Consider the following 23026-nt stretch of genomic DNA (forward strand, 5'->3'; position numbering starts at 1 on the left):
GGAGAGGGATGAATAATGCTGTAAACAGAGGTGGAAGTTTTTTCCTTCCTAGAAATACAGAACAACAAAATAAAAGTATTAACTTAATTCTGCACTGAACTGAATTCCATCTACATCTTAAACTTGCAGTGATGCCTGGTTAAAACTAGAATTCTCATATTTTCATAAAACTGAAAAGCAGACATGCTTTTATTTTGTTCGCAGTTGTTTGTTGCTCTCATTTCTAATGCAAAACTCAAAATAAAATATTACTTTGTAAATATTTTTCTGTTCTTCTGTTTTTGTTTTCCTAATTCTGGCTTCATACCACCCCTTTATTTTCTCTGCAATAACATTAGACAAAAGTAGAGAAGAGATAGAAAGTGTGATGAAACTTTAAACAGGAAACATCACAAAGCTAATAAAAAAAAAAGCTGCCTTTATTTTCATTCTTGAATTTAGTTATTTTAATATACAGAAAGGTAAAAAAATTGTGTTCATAAAGCTACCTTTTGGGCAAAAATAAAAGTACAATGAAAAATATTCTACCAGCCTAAATTTTCAAGACCTTGTTAGTGATAGTGCCTTCTTCTTAACAGTAATACAACTTCTCAGCCATTTCATGGGCTTAGTCTACAGCAGTTCTCCTTCATCTCATGTCACTATAAAGCTCTAGGTCTCATCTCTGTTATTGCAATAAATGTTAAGTGTGGCTTAAAATATAACAGTAAAGAGAAAAATAAGAATTAGCATGAGTTGTTACATCTTCTTACTGTGCATTCATAAAAGGAAATAATTCCTCCCAGTGCAGCTCCAAAAAAGAAAGAACAGTTGGGTTATTTATTGACCCTGCCAAACGCCAGTCTTCTGTCAAAGCGAGGTCAGTCTTCAGACCCTGCTGTTTGTTTGCATGCTAAATTCAGTTAAGGAAAGTAGAGAGGCAGGGAAAAGTTAACAATAGGTTTCACATCATATAATGCTTTCTGGAAATGTAGCGTGGTCTATAAAAGAAAAACTGAAATTGAATTAACCTGTAAAGTATTTAAAACAAAGAACCAGACTTCTCATGCGTCCCTTCTTGTTGTTCTTTTAAATCTTAAATTGTCAGCACATAACTATTTATTTGTAGTGAAATCTAGCATGATTCACAAAAATATGCATAGGTATCTACAACTGCTCTGTCCTGGACAGAGTCAGAAATGCTCATGCAGGTGGGCTCTAGACAAATAAGTAACAGGAGAATTAAGTTGCTGCGAGTCCTCTGCTCAGAGAAATATCCTTATTACCCTGTGACTGAAAGAAGCAGAAGCTAACATCTTGTATTCATAACTACAATAGGTCTCCAAGTATGCTTTGAGGAAAAAATAGCTATTTTAACTGAAGACAGTTTTGCATCCTCTTCACAACTGAGGGCTTTAATTTCATATTCCTCCCACTGATCACATTTGTCATAAGACATTGTCTAATTCACAGCACACCATAATATCACTTTCTAGACAGAATATTCCATTAATTTTGATGCCAGTCATACAATGAGTAATAAAAATACCGGAAAAGTATTTTTGGGCAAGGGAAAAATCTTTGGGATTGAGCATTGTAATTAGACCTTACTGCAAGCCATTTGGGGACTGTTTGACGGTTGACTTCTTTTCAAATTATTTATCTTTAAGAACTGGTATTTCTCAACTGTTTTCAAGCACCAGTGTGTTCCTCCAGCTTGCAAGAATATGTCCACCAAGGCACATACAACAGGATCCCAGAGAGTGACATTATGCCGTCACAGTGAAGTCATTGCCAAATGAACACACTGATGAGTGATAAGTTAAGAAGAAAACTCCTTATTCTGCTTTTTCCCATTAGCCATCTCATTATTCTTTTGGTTTCCAAGCAGAGAGCAGGAGATCAGCACACACAGAAAGGTGTCAACCACCTGAGAGTGCAACAAACCCGTTTCTCTCTCTTCACTGACAGGAAATGACTTCCCCAATGTAGTCAAGAAACATAAAACTAAGAAGAATTGTGGCTTATGGCAGAGGCTACAACTATGGGAAAGTGAATCCTCATAAGCTTGTCAGCCAGCGTTGGAACGCAGAGTGTTGTCATAAGGAGGTTTCACTTATCTGGGGTTGAGACACACCCAAAACATTCTTAGGACACTTACCTAGGCACTGGTAGTCTGTAAGGAGATTATCTGTTTCAGTCCAGTCAAGTGCCACTCCAAAGTTATTGACACAGAAGGACTTCTTAGTGTCAGGGTCTTGCTGGGAAGGTCTATACTGGCCATCTTCATCACACTGCAGACCTTGCTCATTGCTTTGACAGTACGTGATACCTGTTACAAGTAAATGAAAAGAGAAAAAAAAAAATCAGTACTTTGTTAATGCTGTCAACTGGGTTTCATAGAATGGTTCTTGTTGGAAGAGATCTTTGGAGTTCATCTTGTCCAACCCCCCTGCTCAAGCAAGACCACATAGAGCTGGTTGTCCAGGACCATGTCCAGATGGCTACTGAACATCTCCAAGACTGGAGTCTCCCTCGGCAACCTATGCCAGAACTCAGTCAACCTCACAATGAAAAAAGTGTTTCCTGATGTTCCAAAGGAACCTCCTGTGTTTTAATTTCTTCCATTACCTTTGGTCCTGTCAGTGCAGCAAGACAATGTTTCAATGCTTAAAGACAAAAGTGCTTTAGGTACACCAGAGAGTTCACTGAAAATTGATCTATAATTTTCATGGCGTTTCATGCTCTGAAGTATGGTAGTCTCATTGCTTTGTTGTTACTGCAATTCATATTGCAAATATTTCTAGGATCCTCTGCAATAGATCAGATCTCATTTATGCTAAGTGCTGTATAGTAAAAAAGTATAGAGAACTGGCTTCTCATTGTCTGCTGCACTGGATCTATAAAATGTTATGAAGAAGAGTCATCACATTAACGTGTTAATTGTTGCACACCTACCTATCCCCCCTTTCAGTAGAAAGAAAAGTTCCTCACACTCCATTCTTAAGGAATGAAGAACTTGGATTTTAATTAGCAGCATTTTCCCAACTATTTATGATTTTTAATGATTTAGAAATCTTTAAAAAACAGTTATCTGGGCTCAACAGAGAAAGAACTCTGGAAATTTAGCCAATACCAAAGGCAGCGGCAGAGAATCCCAAATGAACTTAGCCTAACAGGTTAACAACTTTAATGTCCTCCTCCTGAGATGCTAAAGCAAATGAGGTTTATCTTTGTACAAAGAAACCACCAGAGTTTAGTCTAATATATCCAAAAGTGCCAATGTTAGCCTTGTTTCAATTCAGTACACTGAACTAGGATCTAAGGTAGTTTAGGAAGTTTCTCATGCAATCAGCTATCCTTGTCCCAGAGAGACAACCTCTGAGAGGAAGACACGGCAAGCAGGAGAGAGAACACTTCAGCCTTTCAGTTTTCCTGTGCTGTGTTTGTGAGTTAATATTTTCCTTTTGCATCTGACAGCTAATTCAAACTCCTCAGACTTTGTAAGGAGACAGGAGAGAAAGAAAGGATAAAGAAAGCTAAACGTGTACAACATGGCCCCTTTGCAAAGGGCCAGCACTGAAACTCAGCACAGAGGTAAGGTAGAAACCAGGCAGGGGGTAGATTTAGTTACAGGCACTTGCAGTAAAGAAAACTTAAGGAGAAAACTTTTAAACACAAGAGTGCAATAACTACCAAGGGAACACATATGGAAATGAAGAATGACAACTCAATCTAAAGTCTTCTCTAAGCAAAAGTTAATTGATGTCAGGTTGAATTACAATAAACTTGTTGCTTTTTTTCATCCCTCTGAAGAGAATAAATAAGTTGAAACAGAACAAAACAGTCCCTATACTTGTGGGGCCAGGCGATGATTTGTTAACCGAAAACGATAAAGACATTATTGCCTTAGTGAGCAAGAAACACGGCATTAGGAATTAGTAAGCAAGACTGCAAAAGTGAAGAAACCACAGGCTGAAGATTGTTGCTAAGAGCTGTAGATATTTGTGCTAAAGACAGACTATGCAAGGACAGGAAACAAGAAAGCATAACTGAGCTATTTGGGCAAGTGGAAAAGCACTGCCTCAACTAGGCAGGGGTATAAAAGGGATTGCTTTTGCTTAATAAAGATCTTCGATCATCATTTGGAGATTATGCCTCAATACACCACATATAGTTACCAACACTCCCCAGACACCCATTCTCACTACGGACTTTTATTTTTATCCATGAACTAATGCTGCAGAAAGTGAATTTGGACTTCATATAGGATTTTCTTCACAGAACTGCACGTAAATAATGAATCATAGAATAGTTTGGATTAGAAGTGACCTTTAAAAGTCATTTAGTCCAACCCTCCTACAATAAGCAAGGAGATCTTCAACTAGATCAGGTTGCTCAGAACCCCATCCAACCTGACCTTAAAGGTTTCCAGAGATGGGGCATCTACCATCTCTCAGGTCAACCTGTTCCAATGTAAATATTTCTTATGTCTAGTCTGAATCTACCCTTTTGTAGTTTAAAGCCATCACATCTAGTCTTATTGCAATGGGCCCTGCTAGAAAAGTCTGTCCCCATCTTTATTGTAAGCACTTTTTAAGTGTTGAAAGGGTGCAATAAGGTCTCCTTGGAGCCTTCTCTTTTCCAGGGTGGGGAACAATGACAGCTCTCAGCTTGTCTTCATAGGAGAGGTGCGCCGTACCACTAGTGATTTTTGTGGCCCTCCTCTGGATCCACTCCAAAAGGTCCATGTCTTTCCTGTGCCAAGAGCTCCAGAGTTGGATGCAGTAAGCCAGGTAGTGTCTCACCGGAGCAGAGGGGCAGAATCACCTCACTTAACCTGCTGGCCACACTTCTTTTGATGCAGCCCAGGATATGACTGCCCTTCTGGGCTGCAGGCACATGTTGGCTCACATCCAGCTTTTCATACACCAGTATATCCAAGTATACTGCTCACAGTCCTTTCATCCCCCCGATTGTACTGATCCTGGGGGTTGTGCTGACCCAGGGGCAGAACTTTGTACTTGGCTTTGTTGAACCTCATGAGGTTCACATGGACTTACTTCTAAAGCTTGTCCAGGTCCCTATGGATGGCATCCTTTCCCTCAGGCCCATCAACCATACCACTCAGCTTGGTGTCATCTGCAAACTTGCTGAGGGTACACTCAATCCCACTGCCTATGTAATTAATGAAGATATTAAAGAGTACTGGTCCCAGTATGGACCCCTAAGGGACACCACTCACCACTGATCTCCATCTGGGCATTGAGCCATTGACCACTACCCTCTGGATGCAACCATCCAACCAGCAAATCTATATATTTCCAATTCAAAGAGACGGATGATGTGGAGGACTGCGTCAAAGGCCTTAGAGAACTCCAGATAGACGACATCCCTAGCTCTTCTCTTTTTTACTGATTATAGATGGCCACTAGGTCTGTCAGGGAAGATTTGCCCTTGGCGAAGCCATGCTGGCTGTCTTGAATCATCTCCCTGTCCTCCATGTGCCTTAGCATAGCTTCCAGAAGGAAGTTACATGATTTTCCCCAGCACAGAGATGAGGCTGACACATTGGTAGGTCCTAGGGTCTTCCTAACTATCGTGTTTAAAAATGGGCTTCACCTGACTGCCAGGACTTTTCAAGTATCCTGGAGAATGGCTTGGCAACTACAATGGCCAATTCCCTTAGAACTCTGGGATGCATCTCATCAGGTCCCATAGACTTATGTATGTTTGGGTTTCTCAGGTGGTGTCATACCCAACTTCTGTTACAGTGGAAGGGACTTTGCTCCCCTAAACCTCACCTTGAAGAATGAGTTAAAAATGTTGAGTTCCTCAGTCAACTACTTGTGTGTTGCAACCAATTTCCAAGTCTTGCTTTTCTAAGGGTACAATTTCTTGTACCTGTTCTGGTTGACACAGCTGTAGAAGCCCTCTGTATTATTCTTTGCACCCCTTTCAAAGTTCAGCTCCAGTCACACCTTGGCCTTCCTGACCCCACTCCTACAAAACCAGGCAGTGTTCCTATACTCTTCCCAGGATACCTGTCCCTGCTTCCATCGCCTGTGCATTTCCTTCTTGCCCTTTAGTTTGACCAGCCAGTCTCAACTCAGCCATGCTGCCCTCTTGCCTTCCTCCTCTGGATTCTTACACCTGCGGACCAAGAACTCTTGTGCTTTATGGAAAGCATCCTTAAAGATCTGCCAGCTCTGTTCTGCTCCCATGTCCCTGTGGGCAGTTTACCAGAGGGTCCTATTGACTAACTCTTGGAACAGCTGGAAATTTGTTTTCCAAAAATTCAGGGTCCTAATTTTACCCATATGCCTCAGGACTGCGAACTCCACCAATCATTTAAACTGAATATACCAACTTTAGTGAGCGTATCGATAGCTGCTTTGTGAGAAGTATGTGTTTGCAGGTGAAAGTGCTGCACAGTAACGAGATTACTCTGAAGTTCATGAAAGTGGCAATAAGTGAACTAAGATCTTTCTCACTGATACTGAATACCCAGATTTCATTTCGGAGGACAATAAACACATCTGAAGGAACCACAACATCCTGGATGAGACTGACCACTTGTTTATCATGCATTTTTGGTCAAAATACCAGACATTTTGTTCTGTCTTTGCAAATTGTCTTTGAATGTATGCAGAAGGCATTGTATCCATCCAAAAAAAACCCCATTTTTTTTTAAGCTTACTGATGGAAAAAAAATCCATTAGTTATTTGAAGTCTGAATACAAAGGATAAGGGGAAAAAAAGGAGTTCAACTTACAGTGATCAGCACTGAATGCCCCATTGGAGCTGGTAGTTTTGTCCACAGGACACTTGATACAGGAGGAACGTCCTGTCTGATACTGATAGTAGCCAAGAGGGCATGGAATGCATTCATCTTTCTGGAAATAACTGCCCGGAGGACAAACAACTGCAAAGAGAACAACCACCTTATGACTCTTGTTGAATCCAATCAATTCAGGCATTTGCACACATGTCTGGGAGTGTGTGTATATAATGCTGGAAGACTTTACATAGGCTTCAAACTCTTAATATATATGGTTTTAGGTAGATAACACAGGCGAACACTCCTTAAATTTCCATTAAACTCACCAATGTCTGGAACACAAACAGCGATCTTTTCCTCTCACGTCACCCTAAACTTGTTCTTGAATTAGTGCACATCAGGTTCTTTGGAGAGGCCAAGTCCGGGCCTGATTTTCATATGTCAAATGCATTTGTAATAAGATAACTTTGTGGATAGGTTGTGAAAGAAAACAAAGGAATACATGCTACAAACAGAGTAACTTCTAACACTACAGACAGAAACAGGAAGGCTCCTAGGAGAAGAAATTCCAATAACATCATACAGAAACCCACCATACGGTAACACTTTCATTGAGAATTCCTGGTAATGAAATTTTTGCTAAGTACTTCCAACCTAAACAGTAATGATTGGATTAAAAGTCATCAGCTGTGCATATGACAACCCAAACATAAACCAAAAATATATTCTTAGTGAGTATATATATATCGTTTTCTGAACAATTAAGAGTAGTATTTTCAGCTGACCTGTCACATATTACCAAGAAAATTCTTAGTCTTCTGGGAGGTAATGAAACACTGTCTTTCCTTGTAGATAATTCAAATGCACATTAAAGCAGAAGAGTCACAGACGCATTTGCAGGACAATACCTTTACTTGTTATTTCACAGCTGCTTTCCAGATGTAGATTTCCTTCTAAACACTATCAAATGTATGTTTTGGGACTTTGACAAGGTGCAAAACTTCATTTCTGTTTTTGCCTCACATCTTGACAGCAGTTTAAGCTTGTATGAGAAAGAAACAGTAAAGAAAACTGACCATCCCCACTACAACCCGTACGATAAACTGCTATTCTGTCCAACACATTGGAAGGTAAATTAACTTAACTTAACTTACAGGAGCATCTAAATTGTAATAGAACAAAAAGACAGCTAGCATAAAAATGATTGTATCTTCCCTCATCTGCTCTAAGTGCTCCAACAGGAAAATCTAGGATGAGGCAATTGTGAGACTGATATTACCTTCCCAATACCAAGGCAATTGCTCTAGGTGTAACACATATCTAAAATCAATTATAGAACCAAAAAACCCTGGATGAGACAGAATGCTCCTTTCTCATGCATATTATTTAATACACAAGGGTGTCTGATACATTTTAAAGACATTTTCCAACACATGCAAAAACGATCATACTGATCGCAAATGAACAAAGGTGGAAATTAAAACCAAATGAGTAATCCATAATTAAACTAGACAAAATGCAAATGATAAGGGATGTTAATTAAGCAATTAAATTTTAAAAAGCAAAAAAAAAAAGCTTTTTAAAGTGTCCTCCTTGTTTTGTCATTACTGTCATGATGTGAAAGTAACATCTGTGTCTCCAACCACATTTTAAACATTTTTGCCTTTTGTTTTACACATTAGATTAACAAAAGGGCACAAAGATCAGCCAAACATTGGTGCAGAGACACATGTTTTCTAGAGTTTATAAATCTTGAAGACATGTAACATTTCAGCTATAGCTTACACTCGACACAATCATGTAGAGGTTAAGTTTGATTCTAGAAGTCAGGTAAACAATTATATTTTACATCTTTCAAGCTGTAACATTCATATGGTTTAACAATTAAGAAACTGGAGAATAGCCTTGAACCAAAGTCTCAGAATGAAGCGTTAGCACTGGCCTCAAAATTTGTTTCCTATTCTAGCAATACAATAAATAAAAGCAAATAATCAATTAATCAAATAAAATTTAAACTTAATTTAAATTTAACAGAATCCCTTGCTCGTGCACATCAGATTAGTAACCTGGCCTTGCTTCTAACCAGACTCAGGCTTCTCTGTACCAAGGGAACAACATGTCGAGTATCATTTTCCAGGCTAAAGAACAACTCGCTGGGGAAACACAAAGCAGCTCCGCATAGGGGTATCACTCCTCACAGTAGCCTCCTTTTACTTCAGACTAGCTCTCACTACACTAAGCATGCTTAAAGATTGTCACAACTGATCACTAACCAATGCTTGCATTTCTCTTTTCTCCCTCCAGGGACAGTGGGAAAATTTGAGATATTAGATTCTTCATCCAGATTATTATAAATGGAGACTTGAGCTGCCCGCTTAGCTGTAAATCTAGTATTTGATTTGATTTAGATTTTGCTTTCCTCAAAGAAACTCTGATAGGATTGGCAAGCATTCTAAATAATACAAAGGACCAGCATAAAAACATATAATAAACCAAAGATAACTCACAAATGGGCTTCAGGCTTTCTCCTGAAATAAATAAGAGGAGGAGGGTTGTTCATGTAGCTGCCTCCTGAACAGTTTCCAGCTCTTTTTCGCTTCACAGCTTAGCAAAGAAAATGTCTTTTGTCCTTTTAAGATTTAGCTAAAATAAAACTATTATCTCAGATCCTTAAGGAATTATATTCACAAACAGCTGTGGGGTAAAGTAACTCATTGTAAGACAGAGACAAAGAAAAAAAGTCACAGAAGAAAAATACATGATAAATGTTACCAGTTTTACAGGCAGAAAAGCAAGACACAAAGCTATAAGAGATGCAAACCTAAAGAAAAATATGACTATAAGGAAAATACATGAGAGATGAAGGGGTAGTTTCATGCAAGCTGGATGTTCCTAAATGGAACGTGTTAGGTTTATTAAGAACACCAGAAAGCTGCTACTACTAAGAGCTGTCCACACTTCCTGGAGCAAGAGGAAGTGTCCGTTACAGAGGAACAAAACCAAAAAAAAAAATCAATAAGATCAGGATCTGAAAAGACAATTTGTGTTTCAACAACATGATAGAACAGGAAAGGCAAGCAAATAAAGAAAGAATCCCTGCCACCCTCACACAACTGATTTTTGTAATTGCAGGTGATAACTTCTTATTACTAGCCCCTACTGTTAGTAGAGAAACAGATCCAGAAGGATAAATGACGAGAATATATTAATAATGCAAAATAAAACTCAACATATAGAGATATGTCTATCTCAGAGGAACCAGAAACTGAACTCCTAAATCATCTGTTTAGAATAAAATACACTCCTACTACACAAACCAGTGTCCAGCAGTGTGTTTACTATGACTTCTCAGTACAAAATCTCTAAAATCTCTGCCGAAACCTGGAGCAGAAACTGTCTCCTTTCAGAGTCTCTACAAGTCCTTTTTCCCGAGTGCCTTTTTCTAGAGCTAGCTTCTTCAAATATGTATGAACTAACTTACAAAGCAAATTAATTCATTGCTTCCTAGAGGCAGGAAATATTTGGCAGAAAGATCCAATTCTTTGTAAGTTCTGCTTTAAGTGAGGGACTCTACTTAATAAATAATGATACCAGTAATCAGTACAACAGTATATCTTGTTAAGTGACTGCAACTTGTTACAGACACTAGATTCTCAGCAGGAATTAACTGGTTTTCTGCATGGTGTATAATCAAATATGTAAATAAATCTGAAGTGTTTAAGAGAATGGAGTTGAACTGCAGTCAATTGACTTATAAAGGTCCAAGATGAAAACTGCAGCAGTTCAGAACTGATTCATCACTTGAATGCTTTGAACTACTTTGAAGCTTTTGCCCATGCGTTAGGAAGCCCTCCTAATTAAAGAGAACAACCACGCCAAGAAGGGAGCTAAGTTGTTTTCATATATTTTGATTTGCTCTTAGGTTCTCTAACTTAAGCTTCATAGTGTTGATGTTTTCCCATCTGAAAATATTTCCTATTTTGGAAACGTTATCCAGTACATGCTACTGTTGATCTTATACCTAAAAGTGGTCCATCCCCACTCTGTTCCAAAACAAAAGAAAAAAGCTAGACATAGCGGACACATCTCAAATTGACATAAGAAAGACACACTGAGGATAATTTGGCCAGCAAGAATGATGGCAGTTGAACTGCAGGAGGTCTGGCATTAGTAGAAACAGGAGCAGGCCTGTTAAGGCAAAGGCTCTTTAGTAGCATAACCTGGTATGCAGGAGTGCTAGGCACAGCCACGAGGATCCACCAAAAAGGTAAGATTCGCAGCCCTAACCAGGATGTTGGCAGAGAGGCAACCTGTTCTAGGGAAGCAGACTAAACAGAAGGAAAGAAGATGAAAAGAGGGCAGAAATGCAATCAGGTCTGAGTGTTGGTCAACACTGAGAAAGTTTTTATCTGAGTTTCCTGAGTTTGGTCCAGGAACTCACAATCTCAGTACTTTTGCCACGTCTGCATCTAGGTTTCTGTTCTGGGTAGCATATCATCAGCATCACCTGACAGTCTGGCTCCATTATCTTTGTGAAAACTTATTAAGGATCACATATATTACAGAAAAACCTTCTAATGCTAGATATATTTTTTCTAAAAAATAAAAAAAATGTTTGAAAAATCTTCTACATCAGTGCCATAAAGCCTACTTCCAAATCACTGGTTCAACACAAGGACGGAATAATAACCAAGGCACTAATTACCATCTCTCCACAGATTTGCCATTCGCTTTAGTGCTTCATGTCTTTCAGATATTAACCATAAACACAAGTTCACAGATGATTCTATCACTTTAGCTTTATACTGAAAGGGAAAGTTAAACTGAGACTTACCACATCCTTGTGAATTTTGGACTGCTTTCCCAGGAGACGAAGTTCTTCGAAACCCACTTGTACATCCTAGCTGCACACTTGGAGAGAGATCAAAGTCTTCATCCCGGGGAAAATCAATGAAAGAATCTCCTAGGAACTGCTTGGAGTCCAAATGCAGCAGAAAACCACCATCCTTAATCACTTTTATAAATGCTCCAATGAGTTTTTCTCCAACAATTGCATTTTCTAAAGGAGGGAAAAATAAAACAAAATAGCATGTAAGAGACTTCCAGTATGAGAATGGATAACACACAGAAACCAATGAACTTTACATTAAAAGCATAGTTAGATAGAGATATACAAAGATGTTAGCAAAGACTTGACAAGAATGAAGCTGTACGGTGTCTGTCTTCATATACCCAGTGTATTTAGAGAGTGCTAATGAAACAGGAAAAAAAATCCCAACAAAACCAGCATATTGAAAAATAAAAGGATCAGAGATCAAAGTTTCCAAGTTACAAAAATTTAGCAGATGACATTTGACAGATCAGGATCATTTGACATTCAGATTTAATTCAATATTTTCAGTTGGTGTCACCTTCTTTTTCAGCACTTTGTTGGTTTGTTTTTGAAGGCCAGCATCTGTAACAACACAATAGTCACCTTCTGTCACACTACTGATATTCAAAGTGTCCCCCCCTGTGCAAGAGACACCTTATTCACAACTGCTGAAGCTGGTGCTGAAAGTTGGCAACAATGAGTACATTTCCTTCTCTCTATATTCTTAGTTGCCGAGAGAGCTTCCCTCTCGATGACTTGTGCCAGGACAATTTTCAGCACTAGATCAACAGAGAATTCCTCAGTTTTGCTGGACCAGAAGTACTACAAGAACAGTGTTGCCAGGAGATTTTGTTTGCTGTCACGTTCTGTTAATCCCTGCAGGCTTTATGGCATTGAACGAAATGTTGGTGATGTTTACTGCTTCAGATTTGCAAGATATGGCCCTCCAGTAGCTACAGGTGAGTAGCTCAGTAACCCAGCAAACGGGAAGTTCTACACACTGTATACTTTGACATTTGTGAGTATACCAACAACCTTAGATGTTGAATTTTCACAGGGAGCATGTTACGTGTTATATACATAAAGAGAAGGAGAGGAATGTTACACTCATACGCTTTACAAAGATTATTTTGTGACTGGTGCGTCCAAGGCATATAGCTGAGGGTACTGTTGCCCTCTGACGTGGTGAGGTTCCTGAATTTGCGCTGTACCACAGAAGTGGCTTTTCAGTTGCATGAGGAGAGAATTTCACAGCCAGGTACGAGGTTTTGGCAATGCAGCATTGCCACCCTGCCTGTGTTGTGGGGACCACAGAGGTACCGTCACTTTTCTGAAAGATCATCCTAGACCTTTAATATTGATACTATAGGTGCTTTTTCTTCCTGAATGCTGGTCCGTAGATGATTGCTGTCATGTAGATGTTGTTTCCTCCCTTGCAGGGGAGGGACACCAGGATTTTACATTTATGGGCTAAAGCAAACAAACATTGTACTAAAATGGATGGCTGCAACCTTTTATTCTCAATGATCTTTTTCCTCTAGCTTTGAGCAACCCTTCCTTCTGCTGCTCTAACATATACTATGATCAACAAAATAACACATAGTTTTGTTCAGTGCCAGGCCAAAATGATGCTTAGCTCATAGGGAAATCATTGGAGATGATCACATAACCAACATAATTGAAAGAAGGAATAAGCAGATTAGCCTTTTATTCAAACAAATATCATTCTGAATTTCTAGTGACTAGCTGTAACAGAATGAAAAATAACCTTGAAATGACAGCTGGAGGGAATCTGCACGTAGAAAAGAACTAAACACTCAAACCTGTAACAACCCACTTAAGTCTGTTGAGCTTCCTTTAGTTTCTCTCCCCGTGTTAAAAAGTTTAACTCTGCCACTAAATGTGACTCTCCAATAGCCACAGTACGTATCTGTGCACGCAGAGTGTCCTTTACATTCGGAGTATATAAACAAGTGTTTAACTGTAGCATACATATTCATGCATTGCAAGAAGAGGGGTACATCCTCTAACATCTCAACAGAGAACGATGCAGTGCCTGAGACACACGTCAGCCACAGACTCGCTGGCGACATCTTACATGAGCTGGCTTGGTCCAGCCCTTTCAACACAGCTGGCCAGCTTGGGGACATACTTCACTGCTGACATGGGACCTGGCTTCTGGTCCAAGATGAGCTTCCCTTCAAAATGACCTATACAATAGTGCTTCCCTACTTTTGCTCCCATTTGGGGGCACAATTTTGGCAATTTAAGTTACTACACTTCTCATACTTTGTTGAATTTACTGGAAGTTCTTACTAAGCATTTCCCCAAGGCGTGGTATATCTTTAGGTACCTGGACTTTTAGGAGGACAACACATTTTTTCATACAGATCTATCCTGCAAATAGTTACATCCTGTGTTACGCAGTGGGGAGAAGTTTGATTTAGGGTTGCTCTTGTTGAACAAAACATTAATTTCAGTGTGAGAGGGATCATACAATTATATATTTATATCGATCAAATGAGAAAGTGAGAGACAAGAGAAAGGAAAAAAAAAGTAAATTTGTTTCTGGTTTGGTTTTCATTTTTTTTTCTCTTTAAGGAAAATACAGACAATAAGACATAGCTTGTATAAGGCAGGGGTTGATTTCTTCCAATCTCACTGTTGGGAAGTGTTTACTGTATGTTCATCCACCTAGAGCTCATTTTTATAATCATTAGTATTTTTGCCTGTTGAACAGAAAAAAGTTGCTGCAAGTGTTCCTCTCTGTTTTAGAGCTGAGGTCTAAGCTACAAGCCAAATGGCATAAGATCCTTCAAGAAGGCATTCACACAGCCTCAGAATTTAATACATGAAAATGTCTGCAAGAAAAAAGTAATAAAACATTTGTGAGTGATTTAGGTTTAAGGCTATTCATTGGGAACATATGTACGCTGTGCTTCTGTTTAGCGATTTTTTTTTCAGCTACTTCAAGAGCAAGCCCTCTTATTTACCCATAAATAAGCTAGAAAAGGACAAAGCTATTTTAGTAATGTAGATTTTCAAACCAGAGAGCAAATTTCCTCCCTCTGTGTAAATGCATCAGAAAACACCTCAAACAGAAAGACCTAAATCTGTCTTAGAAGTTAATGGAAGTTGGTGATGCCAAGAGGATTCAGAAAGCAGGTTCCCAGTTGTCTGATCTCCACACACTAGACTCATACAACCTCTCCTGAAACCATAGAGTTATTGTGTGGAAAGCAATTTTAGGACTACAGGAAAATTATAGTGTGGAGAGGGACAAAAATATAATGCCTTCAAAGCAAAACACTTTCAAAAGTAATGTTTAATATAAAACCAAACATCCTTTGATACACCTTCTGCAAACTTCTTGGATATTCATGTTTCCTTTATAATCCAGAGCAACTGAATGGATATAAACATAAACAGACTGAAAACCAAGAACTAAACAACCTCCGCAGCACTGTCAGTGTTCTGAAAGCTTTTGTACTCAGTTCTGGTCAGGCAAAAAACGCTGTAGGGCACAGGTCTCCAAGTGCCAATGTTAGAGGGAAGGATACATGCAGACATAGTTATTTATATTTAGTGCTTGACCACAAATGAAAAGCAGTAAAACTAGAGAAATTCTGGCACAGACAGCATTTGAACTTGGGATATGTATTTTACTTCTTTTATTTTAAAGGGAAACACTGATTGCTTTGAAAGAAGTTCCTTACACCATCCCTAACTCATTTGGAAATCACAGCGAAGATCCACCAGTCTGTGGTCTCTGCATAATTACTGTGGGGCTTCCAAGGTAAAAGCCTCTCTTTATTATCAAAGGTAATGTTATAAAAAGAAAAAGAGGGGAAAAAAAAAAAAAAAAAAAAAAGGAAAGAATGAAATTAAAAAAAAACCAAACCCACATTGGAAGAAATTAGTTATATTTTTGGTAACATCTTAATTGTGTTTCTCTGAGTACAACCCAATATGGAACACAATCTTTTCCACCCTGAGGACCCGTTCAATGGAAATTAACATCTGGGACAGTTCAGGTCATGCTTGATAAAGTGATTTTCAATCTCATTTAAGGAAGCTGGGAGAGGCAGTCCTATCTGAAATAAACATTCAATTGTAGCTTCTTTCCACCATGCAGTCACAGCCTGAAAAGAGCTCAAATCAACTCCAAGAGCTCAAAACCACAACTCCAGTGTCATAAAAACAGACTATTTCAGGGAGCATTTATAATACCTTTTAGTGCCTCCTAATAGCAAGACATGGGGAAGCAAAATCATTAAAAGCAAAGTAGGCTTAATTCAAAAGAAATATCAGAGGGTAAAAAAAACCTTACCAATATCATGTAAGTCAGGCAGAGAAGCTGCTGGGATGTTTTGCAGCTGAGTCCTCCATGTGACATTCACTCCTAGGCGGTCAACGCTCAGGCATTCAACATAGACACTGGAATCATCACAGACAGAAACCGAGCCGATATTTCCAAAAGCGTTTACCTCAAATTCAAAATTAAGTGAAACCACAGTTAGTCAACCTTCTAGTTCTTGCCTTTCCCTATTGATTTGCACTGTGCTATGCTTACAGACAACATTTTCAAAAGGCCCTGTAAAAACATATGTAGAAGTAGGAAAAGTTCATTTTAGCAGGTTATTTACTCAACGTAAGGACTGTCAAAATTCTTTTCCATCAACATATATTTGTAATAAACGACTTCTATGGCTACAGCTCATTGCCAATGTGGGCTCTGTGAGACTAAGCATCCTATTTTCAAAGCCATACATATGAGGCTGCCATTTCAGACAGATTTCATAGGATTTTCTGATCTTCCATCTCTCTCAAACAGTCTAAGTTCTACTTTGAGTCTCACCTTTATTATTTAAAAACAAACAAATAAACAAAAAACCTCCCAGATACCCACCACAGCAAAGAATAAAGAATTGAAATTACTTGGAGGTGACAGAAACCACGAGCCTTCAGCTCATCTAAGATAAATATCTGGAATGCCTCGAGTAATCCAGAGTAGTCAGAATTACAAGTCTTCTCAGCAGGCAGTAGCAGTTGAAAGTGTGTTTGAGCTTGAACTGTCTGAAATAATTGGAGCTCTAAAAAGAAAAAGGGAAAAAAAATAGAAAAGGCATTTACTAGCCCTAGTGTTTAATGTAGAAACTGACTTTCAAAGTTACTTTCAAAAAAGATAAAGTTGATTTGGCATTTAGATCTTGCATCAACAGATCTCCCTATTTCTAGGTGAAAGCAGTAGACTGGTAGGAAGTAATAAGCAGCAAGACACATGCTTGATAAGTATCTGTTGTTGTGCACTCGGGAAAAAAGACAGGTGATATAACCACAGAATAATAAAGAGATATTTTACACTGGAGCACTAACTCACAGAAGGATAAGGAACAATCTGGATCATTAACAAGGTTTTATAAGTCTTATCAGATAGGAATTTCCAGAGAAGTAGATGAAAGTTGACATTAGGCCAACACTTGGAAAAGAAATAGGAAGACAGAAGTACTGACACGTCAACCTCTGCTTCTCTTAGATTCATGAAAGGTCTTCTATCAAAAAAAAGGAATTAAATGGTTAAAGAAATTATTACTAATTCAAATGGGCTTTCAACAACCTAGCTTGTCAAATTAACTGGGAATGAAGTTTTAGGAGCAAAATTTGATTGCATAATGATGTTGACATGGACATCTACAAGGGCCTTTCAATTTTCTATAGCAAATCGAAGTGATACGAATCACACAAACTGATGAGAAACCCATGAGGTCAGTCTCAAAATGAAAATCTATTTGGCCAGTTTTTAGCTGGGAAAAAAAAGAAAAAATAGATGAAAATTTCTTGTCTCTGCTGGAGTGACACTGATCCCAGGCTTCATGGAGGGTTTGTTATCTCAGATTCAGCACAGCAGTGATGCTGTCATGCCAGCTCCAAATTGAAGCTGTCTCTTATCCCACCAGCCTGGAGAAGAGGCAGAGCTCTCTCTCATTCACCTTCTCTACAGACCTTCACTGCGCATCATGTAGAAATGTCATTGCTGGAGCACAATTCCCCCAGTCCCTCTCCCCTGAAAACAAGTGTGGGAAAGCCTGGAGAGCATCCATGGAGAATGGCAGGAGAGACCAGAGACACAAAAGCCTGCTTCTCCCTGCAAGGCACAAAGTCCTCTATCTATTTATTTTATCAAAGAGTAATGAAGAGCTGACTTAACCACAATCTTTAAGTGTACCTATAAGGAACAGGAAATAAGATTTTTAATAGTGTGGGTAATTATCCATTGGAACAAATGACTTAGGGTCGTGATGAATTCCCCATTATTGTGAAGTTTATTCAGTCACCTTCTGATGTGTTGGGAATTTTCTCTCTCTCCTTAAAACCATGCTTTATTTCAAATGCAAGTTAGTGTGGGAAGTCCTTTGCTTGCATTAAATGACTGCCACACTCTCCTTTGTCCTTAGAAACAGTTATTCAACAGCCACCAGCCAAACAAGAGGTAGTTCATAACATGCTAGAGAAACCTAGCAAACATGATTAAAGACAGAGGAAAGTGCCTAAGCTTTGAAGTTTAAAATAATTTACATTAGGAATAGAAGACCTGGGGTACAACTGGAAATGTGTCAATACTGAGGTTTCCAGAATGATTTAACTCATTCTGCAGACGAAGAGTAGCTGCAAACTTAGCATCAAGATCTGCATTTCTCAAAGTTCAGCAGTGCTACAAATTGCCGTTTTGATCAGAATGTATCTCTATTTGAAACAACTTACAAGGTCAAAATTACTATCCAATTACATAAGCTCTGAATAGACAACTGATTCTTTCAAGATTTAGTGTTGTGACTTTTTTTCTTGAAAGAAAAATGGTTTGAAAAATACCACAAGTCAGCCAACAAATACAACAATAATCCCAAAGAACAGACTGCTGCAGAAAGATGCAGAAGTAACAGTGACTTGATTATGCAAATAGTCAAGTTCTGCCAAATTCAAACATCTGGCACTCATCTGTTCTTCCAGGACTAAGTGGTTCCATCAGAATTGCTTCATGGTGCCAGCACCTTTTAACTTGCAAAGAAAAATCTGCATATAGATTGAATAACTATTTATAGCTATATTATTACAAAAAAGCAGGACTATTTCTGGCATAGGAGGCAGCCAAGAGCCAGACATGAAGATGGCAGAAGACAGAGCTAACCTTCTGCACCTTAATTTAGCAACTATCATTTAACTGTTGTGTCCTATTATTGTCATTCAGCAGCTTTGTGATGAATGTGCATTTCTGTACATCTATTTTTATTGCTTTGTGTTCTTCCCAACCCATGTCAGTTCAGACATACTCTGACAGGCCTGATAGAGCGGAGCAGCTGAGACCCATCGACGTTGTTGCACATCACACTGAAACGACGTGTTGGAAAAGGCACTGTGGAAGCCCTGACGACACACCAGCCGGCACTGTTGAATATTTGACACTTGCCCAGAAACATTTTCACAAAATACAGCTCCTCTGAGAACAGATGAGGCTCCAAAAGGCAGAGCACACTGCGGACCTTTAGGTACATGAGAAAGGGGACATATTAGTGGCATACTGTGAAGGAGTTCTAGTTAAGAGTACACATAACTCTCATATCAACAGAGAAAACCTAGAGAGCACTCTGTGCATTTCCCACTCATCTCATGTTGGATCTGGTTTGAAATCAGCACAGTCCTATCTACTAAAGCTGATAAAAAGACACATATTGACTTTCATGGGTAAACGCATTGGGTCCAGAAAGCTATGTGTGTGGTTTCTAAGAACAGATAATTTAAAAGAGTTATTAATAAAATTAAGCAGAAAATAAGAAGGAAGTTTCTAACCATCAGCAGAACAAAAGTTTACAAAAGACATCCAGTGGAAATACCAGGATTAAAGAAAAAAAAAATCTCAATTCCTTTTAGGGTGAAGTTTGAAAAGTTTAAGATCCATAGCCCATGACTGTGGTGTCTTCAACAGCACCAGGATGTTTATGGTGATGCTGTAGGCCCTTAGCAGTAGCATACAGCTACAGTTGGAGCACAAAGTTTGCCTTATCAACTCACTCTACATCTATACAGTTGTTTCAACACTGCTGCCAACTGTAATAGACCATTATAGCAGGATAACTACAATGATAATTAATTTCTACTACCCTGTGCAACCCAACTGCTTGACTCAGTATTAGCTCAGTCCCAACATAGTTACTGAATATATCTAGTAAAAATTAAACACTTTTGAGTTCTAGACCTACAAAACATAAGAAAAAAACCCACTTTCTTCACTTAGAAATAAATATGAAGAAAAAGATGTTCTCATATCATACAATTCACTTACTTGGTGTATATACAGAGCATTTACCAAAGAGCAGTGCTCAGATCAGTCCCCAGCTGCCTAGGAGGGGACCGGAGGAAGGCTAAGATTGCCGGTGTTTCGGGTGTGAGCAGCCTCTCTCACATCCCTTCTGATGGAGACATGGAGACCCGTTCCTTATCTCAGCAGTGACTCCAGTTAAAACTTAAAACTTTGCAGGATGAATCTAGGATCCAGTATGCACAGTACCTATTTATTTTCTACTTCTGAACATTACAACGCCAGAATAAAAGGCTGAATTGCCAAATGTGTCTCTCTGAATTGCCAAATGTGTCTCTCTGAATTGCCAAAGGTTTTTTTTCCAAGTCTCCTTTATAGCTACTTTTCTGCAATAACTCTGGAAATAGGGCCACTACATTCTTCTTCTTCACTCTGTGTCTCTCTGTCAGTAAAGCTGGAAACCTGGCATCTCTGTTTAACAAACTCTTAATAAAGATTTTAGGACCAAAAGATATCACTGTAAAACAGATAATAATACTTATCCTGACAAAGTAAACTACAACCACCATTATATGTAAATTACAGTTACATCTCTTCATACAAAGTACATAAAAATCAGTCTGTTTTCCCTTTATTGCTCTAACACATTCCTATATCCAACAACTCAAATTCAGTCTCAGCTGTATCTGCTACAGTCTTCTACTGTCTGTTCCAACTAGCCCTCAAAACGTAAGTGCCGGATGGTTTCCTGGTGTGGGTCACAGGCTTGAGTTCACAAACAGTAACTTGTTCATTTACTCCTCTACAGATGTCTCCTCATTGGCTAGTGTTATCAAGCCTGAACTATTTTCCTACTCTCTTATTTCTGTCCCAGTTTCTCAGTCTTGTAGGAGTCAATCAGCAACCTTTGAATAGTGACACTTCTTTCATAAGTGTTTCTAAAGATTTCCATAAGGAAATTACTGTCTGCAGGACCTGCTCTGGAAGGCTTTCTCTCCTCTATCTCTACTCATAGCTGTGGAAAATGGCATGAGGATGGGATACGTGTGTGAAGATTGCTAGGATACTTGGCATCGTCTCTCGAGTGCATGTCAACTAGAAAAAGTTGGATTTTACCTCTGATGGAAATGATTAAGCTAATGAAAACCTCATTGCATGCACTGGGCACTATGAAATTATTACTTGTTGTTTACAGCTGTCTGGTCTGATGTTGGAAGAGAAGTTCATCATATTTTCCCCCTACAACAGCTTCTTTTGCTGATCGACAAGATCTCCAAGACAGTGAGATAGTAATCTTTTCCCTTTTCCTGAGCAATAAATAGTAGTTCCTGGGACTAAAGGTGAATGGATAGAGAGACTGAGGGGAAAAACAACTTTTGCTTCTTTATTCTTACATAATAACTAAGATGTTTAGCATGAAAAAGTTCCATTGTTATTTCAAACCCAGGAAAATCATTAAAAAATACTTGAATGGTATTTCTATGCAGAAAATACCAAATAGTTTTTAGTAAAGCCAGGTTTCCACCATATTTTCAAAGCAGTTCTCTCTCTGTTCATTTTTTTCTTTTTAAAAGAGAAAAGTCATTAATCATTCGGTCACTACTTCCTCTAGGAACAGTAAAGCATTACGGGATCCGAAGAAACACCAAATGTGTACACAAAATGTAAAATCATCTTAAGGGCATATCTTGGTGGTACATCTAGATCATCCTTACAGCATATTCCATAAATTCTTTTGGAATTTAGGGAGAAATCTAGGAAATTATCTGTCATGGAGAGGAGGAGATATCAAGGACATAATATTTACAACTAGTTATGACTTTTCTCTGGCCTACTAGACACTAGACACAGAGTCTATGGGAAAGTCAATCCATACTGCTGAGTGCTGGCTGTCACGTTGAGTTCCTCCAGCTGGTCCAAATGAAATAAATATCACACAGCCCCATGTCCCACAGAGATACTAGCCCACAACACAAAAGCAGGATGACAGCAGCACCACATACATTAGCTCTGCTTCTCTTCTTCCTTTCTACAAACCTGTACTGGATTGCTGCGCTCCCATGGCTATGTCACCCTAGCTCTGGAGCTCATCTCTTCAGAGCTCAGTTGGGCATCTCCACACAACAACACACTGCAAGGGGCAGGTACAACCCTGGAGTTTCCTTGTGGGTTTTCATATAATGCCATCCACATAGCTCTCTATTGGTACAAGATAGCTCAAAGAAAACGGTGGTGTTTTCCAAGTCAGCCGAGGAGTTCCAATTGATTAAAATGCCTTACAGTCAGCTGAGCCTGATACAATCAGGCACTTGACTGGTAAGCATGTGTAGGTCTTTATATAGCAGAATGACAAAAGGACATGGTGCCTGGTCCATGGCTCAGGGACATGGTTTAGTGGTTGATAGGAATGGTTGGACTTAATGATCCTGAAGGTCTTTTCCAACCTAGTGATTCTATGATTCAAAGTAATTTCTTATCATGTAGTTTCATTTTCTTAAATCTACCCTCATTTAAAAAACCCAAAAGAACTATGGAAACAGTAGCATCCTGCAGGCACTGGTTGAAGTTTTTCTTTTTGCATCTCCAGTTTCCACTAATTGTTACACTTTGGAGTATAGCCTTGTAGCAAGTTTAATTTGTTTTGCTTCACTTCAATGATGGGAAGACGAATAAAGTCCACAGCAAATTAAATTTATCCGAAAGATTCCCATCTGGACATCTCACTGGAAACCATGAGTAAATTCTTGTGCTTTGCAGCTCTGTCCATGCAGGAAATATTCTGTGAATATGTAGTGTTTTGGCACATCTTTTTCACAACTCTGGTCACAAGCCAAGAGTAGGAATGGCAGAAACATACATTTTTCAAATTTTATTTTAGTCGGTTGAATGGCTTTTACTCCTAGAGCCAGCTCAAACTGGAAGAGGTTCAAGTTTGCAGCAAGCTGTTCGGATTGACTTTTTAATTAAGTTTTATAGTTCAACTGCTTTGATTTAACCAATTTTATGAATAAGTCAAAGATCCTTTTCCTTCTCCTTTCTCCCTAGCAAAGTACTTGAAGGAAACTAGACATCATACCCA

General features: G+C 38.8%; 1 protein-coding gene across 1 annotated transcript in view; it reads right to left on the reverse strand.

Moving 5' to 3' along the window:
* TG (thyroglobulin) overlaps positions 1-23026 on the reverse strand; it is a 156279-nt gene that overhangs the window by 109025 nt on the left and 24228 nt on the right. The window contains exons 17-22 of the mRNA XM_054060798.1: positions 18962-19171; positions 16572-16726; positions 15964-16120; positions 11595-11819; positions 6755-6904; positions 2141-2311 (exon numbers count right to left, since the gene is read on the reverse strand). Of these exons, the coding sequence (XP_053916773.1) occupies positions 2141-2311; positions 6755-6904; positions 11595-11819; positions 15964-16120; positions 16572-16726; positions 18962-19171 (1068 nt within the window). The remainder of the gene's footprint in view (positions 1-2140; positions 2312-6754; positions 6905-11594; positions 11820-15963; positions 16121-16571; positions 16727-18961; positions 19172-23026) is intronic.

The sequence above is a fragment of the Cuculus canorus genome, chromosome 2 (genome assembly GCF_017976375.1).
Source record: "Cuculus canorus isolate bCucCan1 chromosome 2, bCucCan1.pri, whole genome shotgun sequence".
NCBI classification, from domain to species: domain Eukaryota; kingdom Metazoa; phylum Chordata; class Aves; order Cuculiformes; family Cuculidae; genus Cuculus; species Cuculus canorus.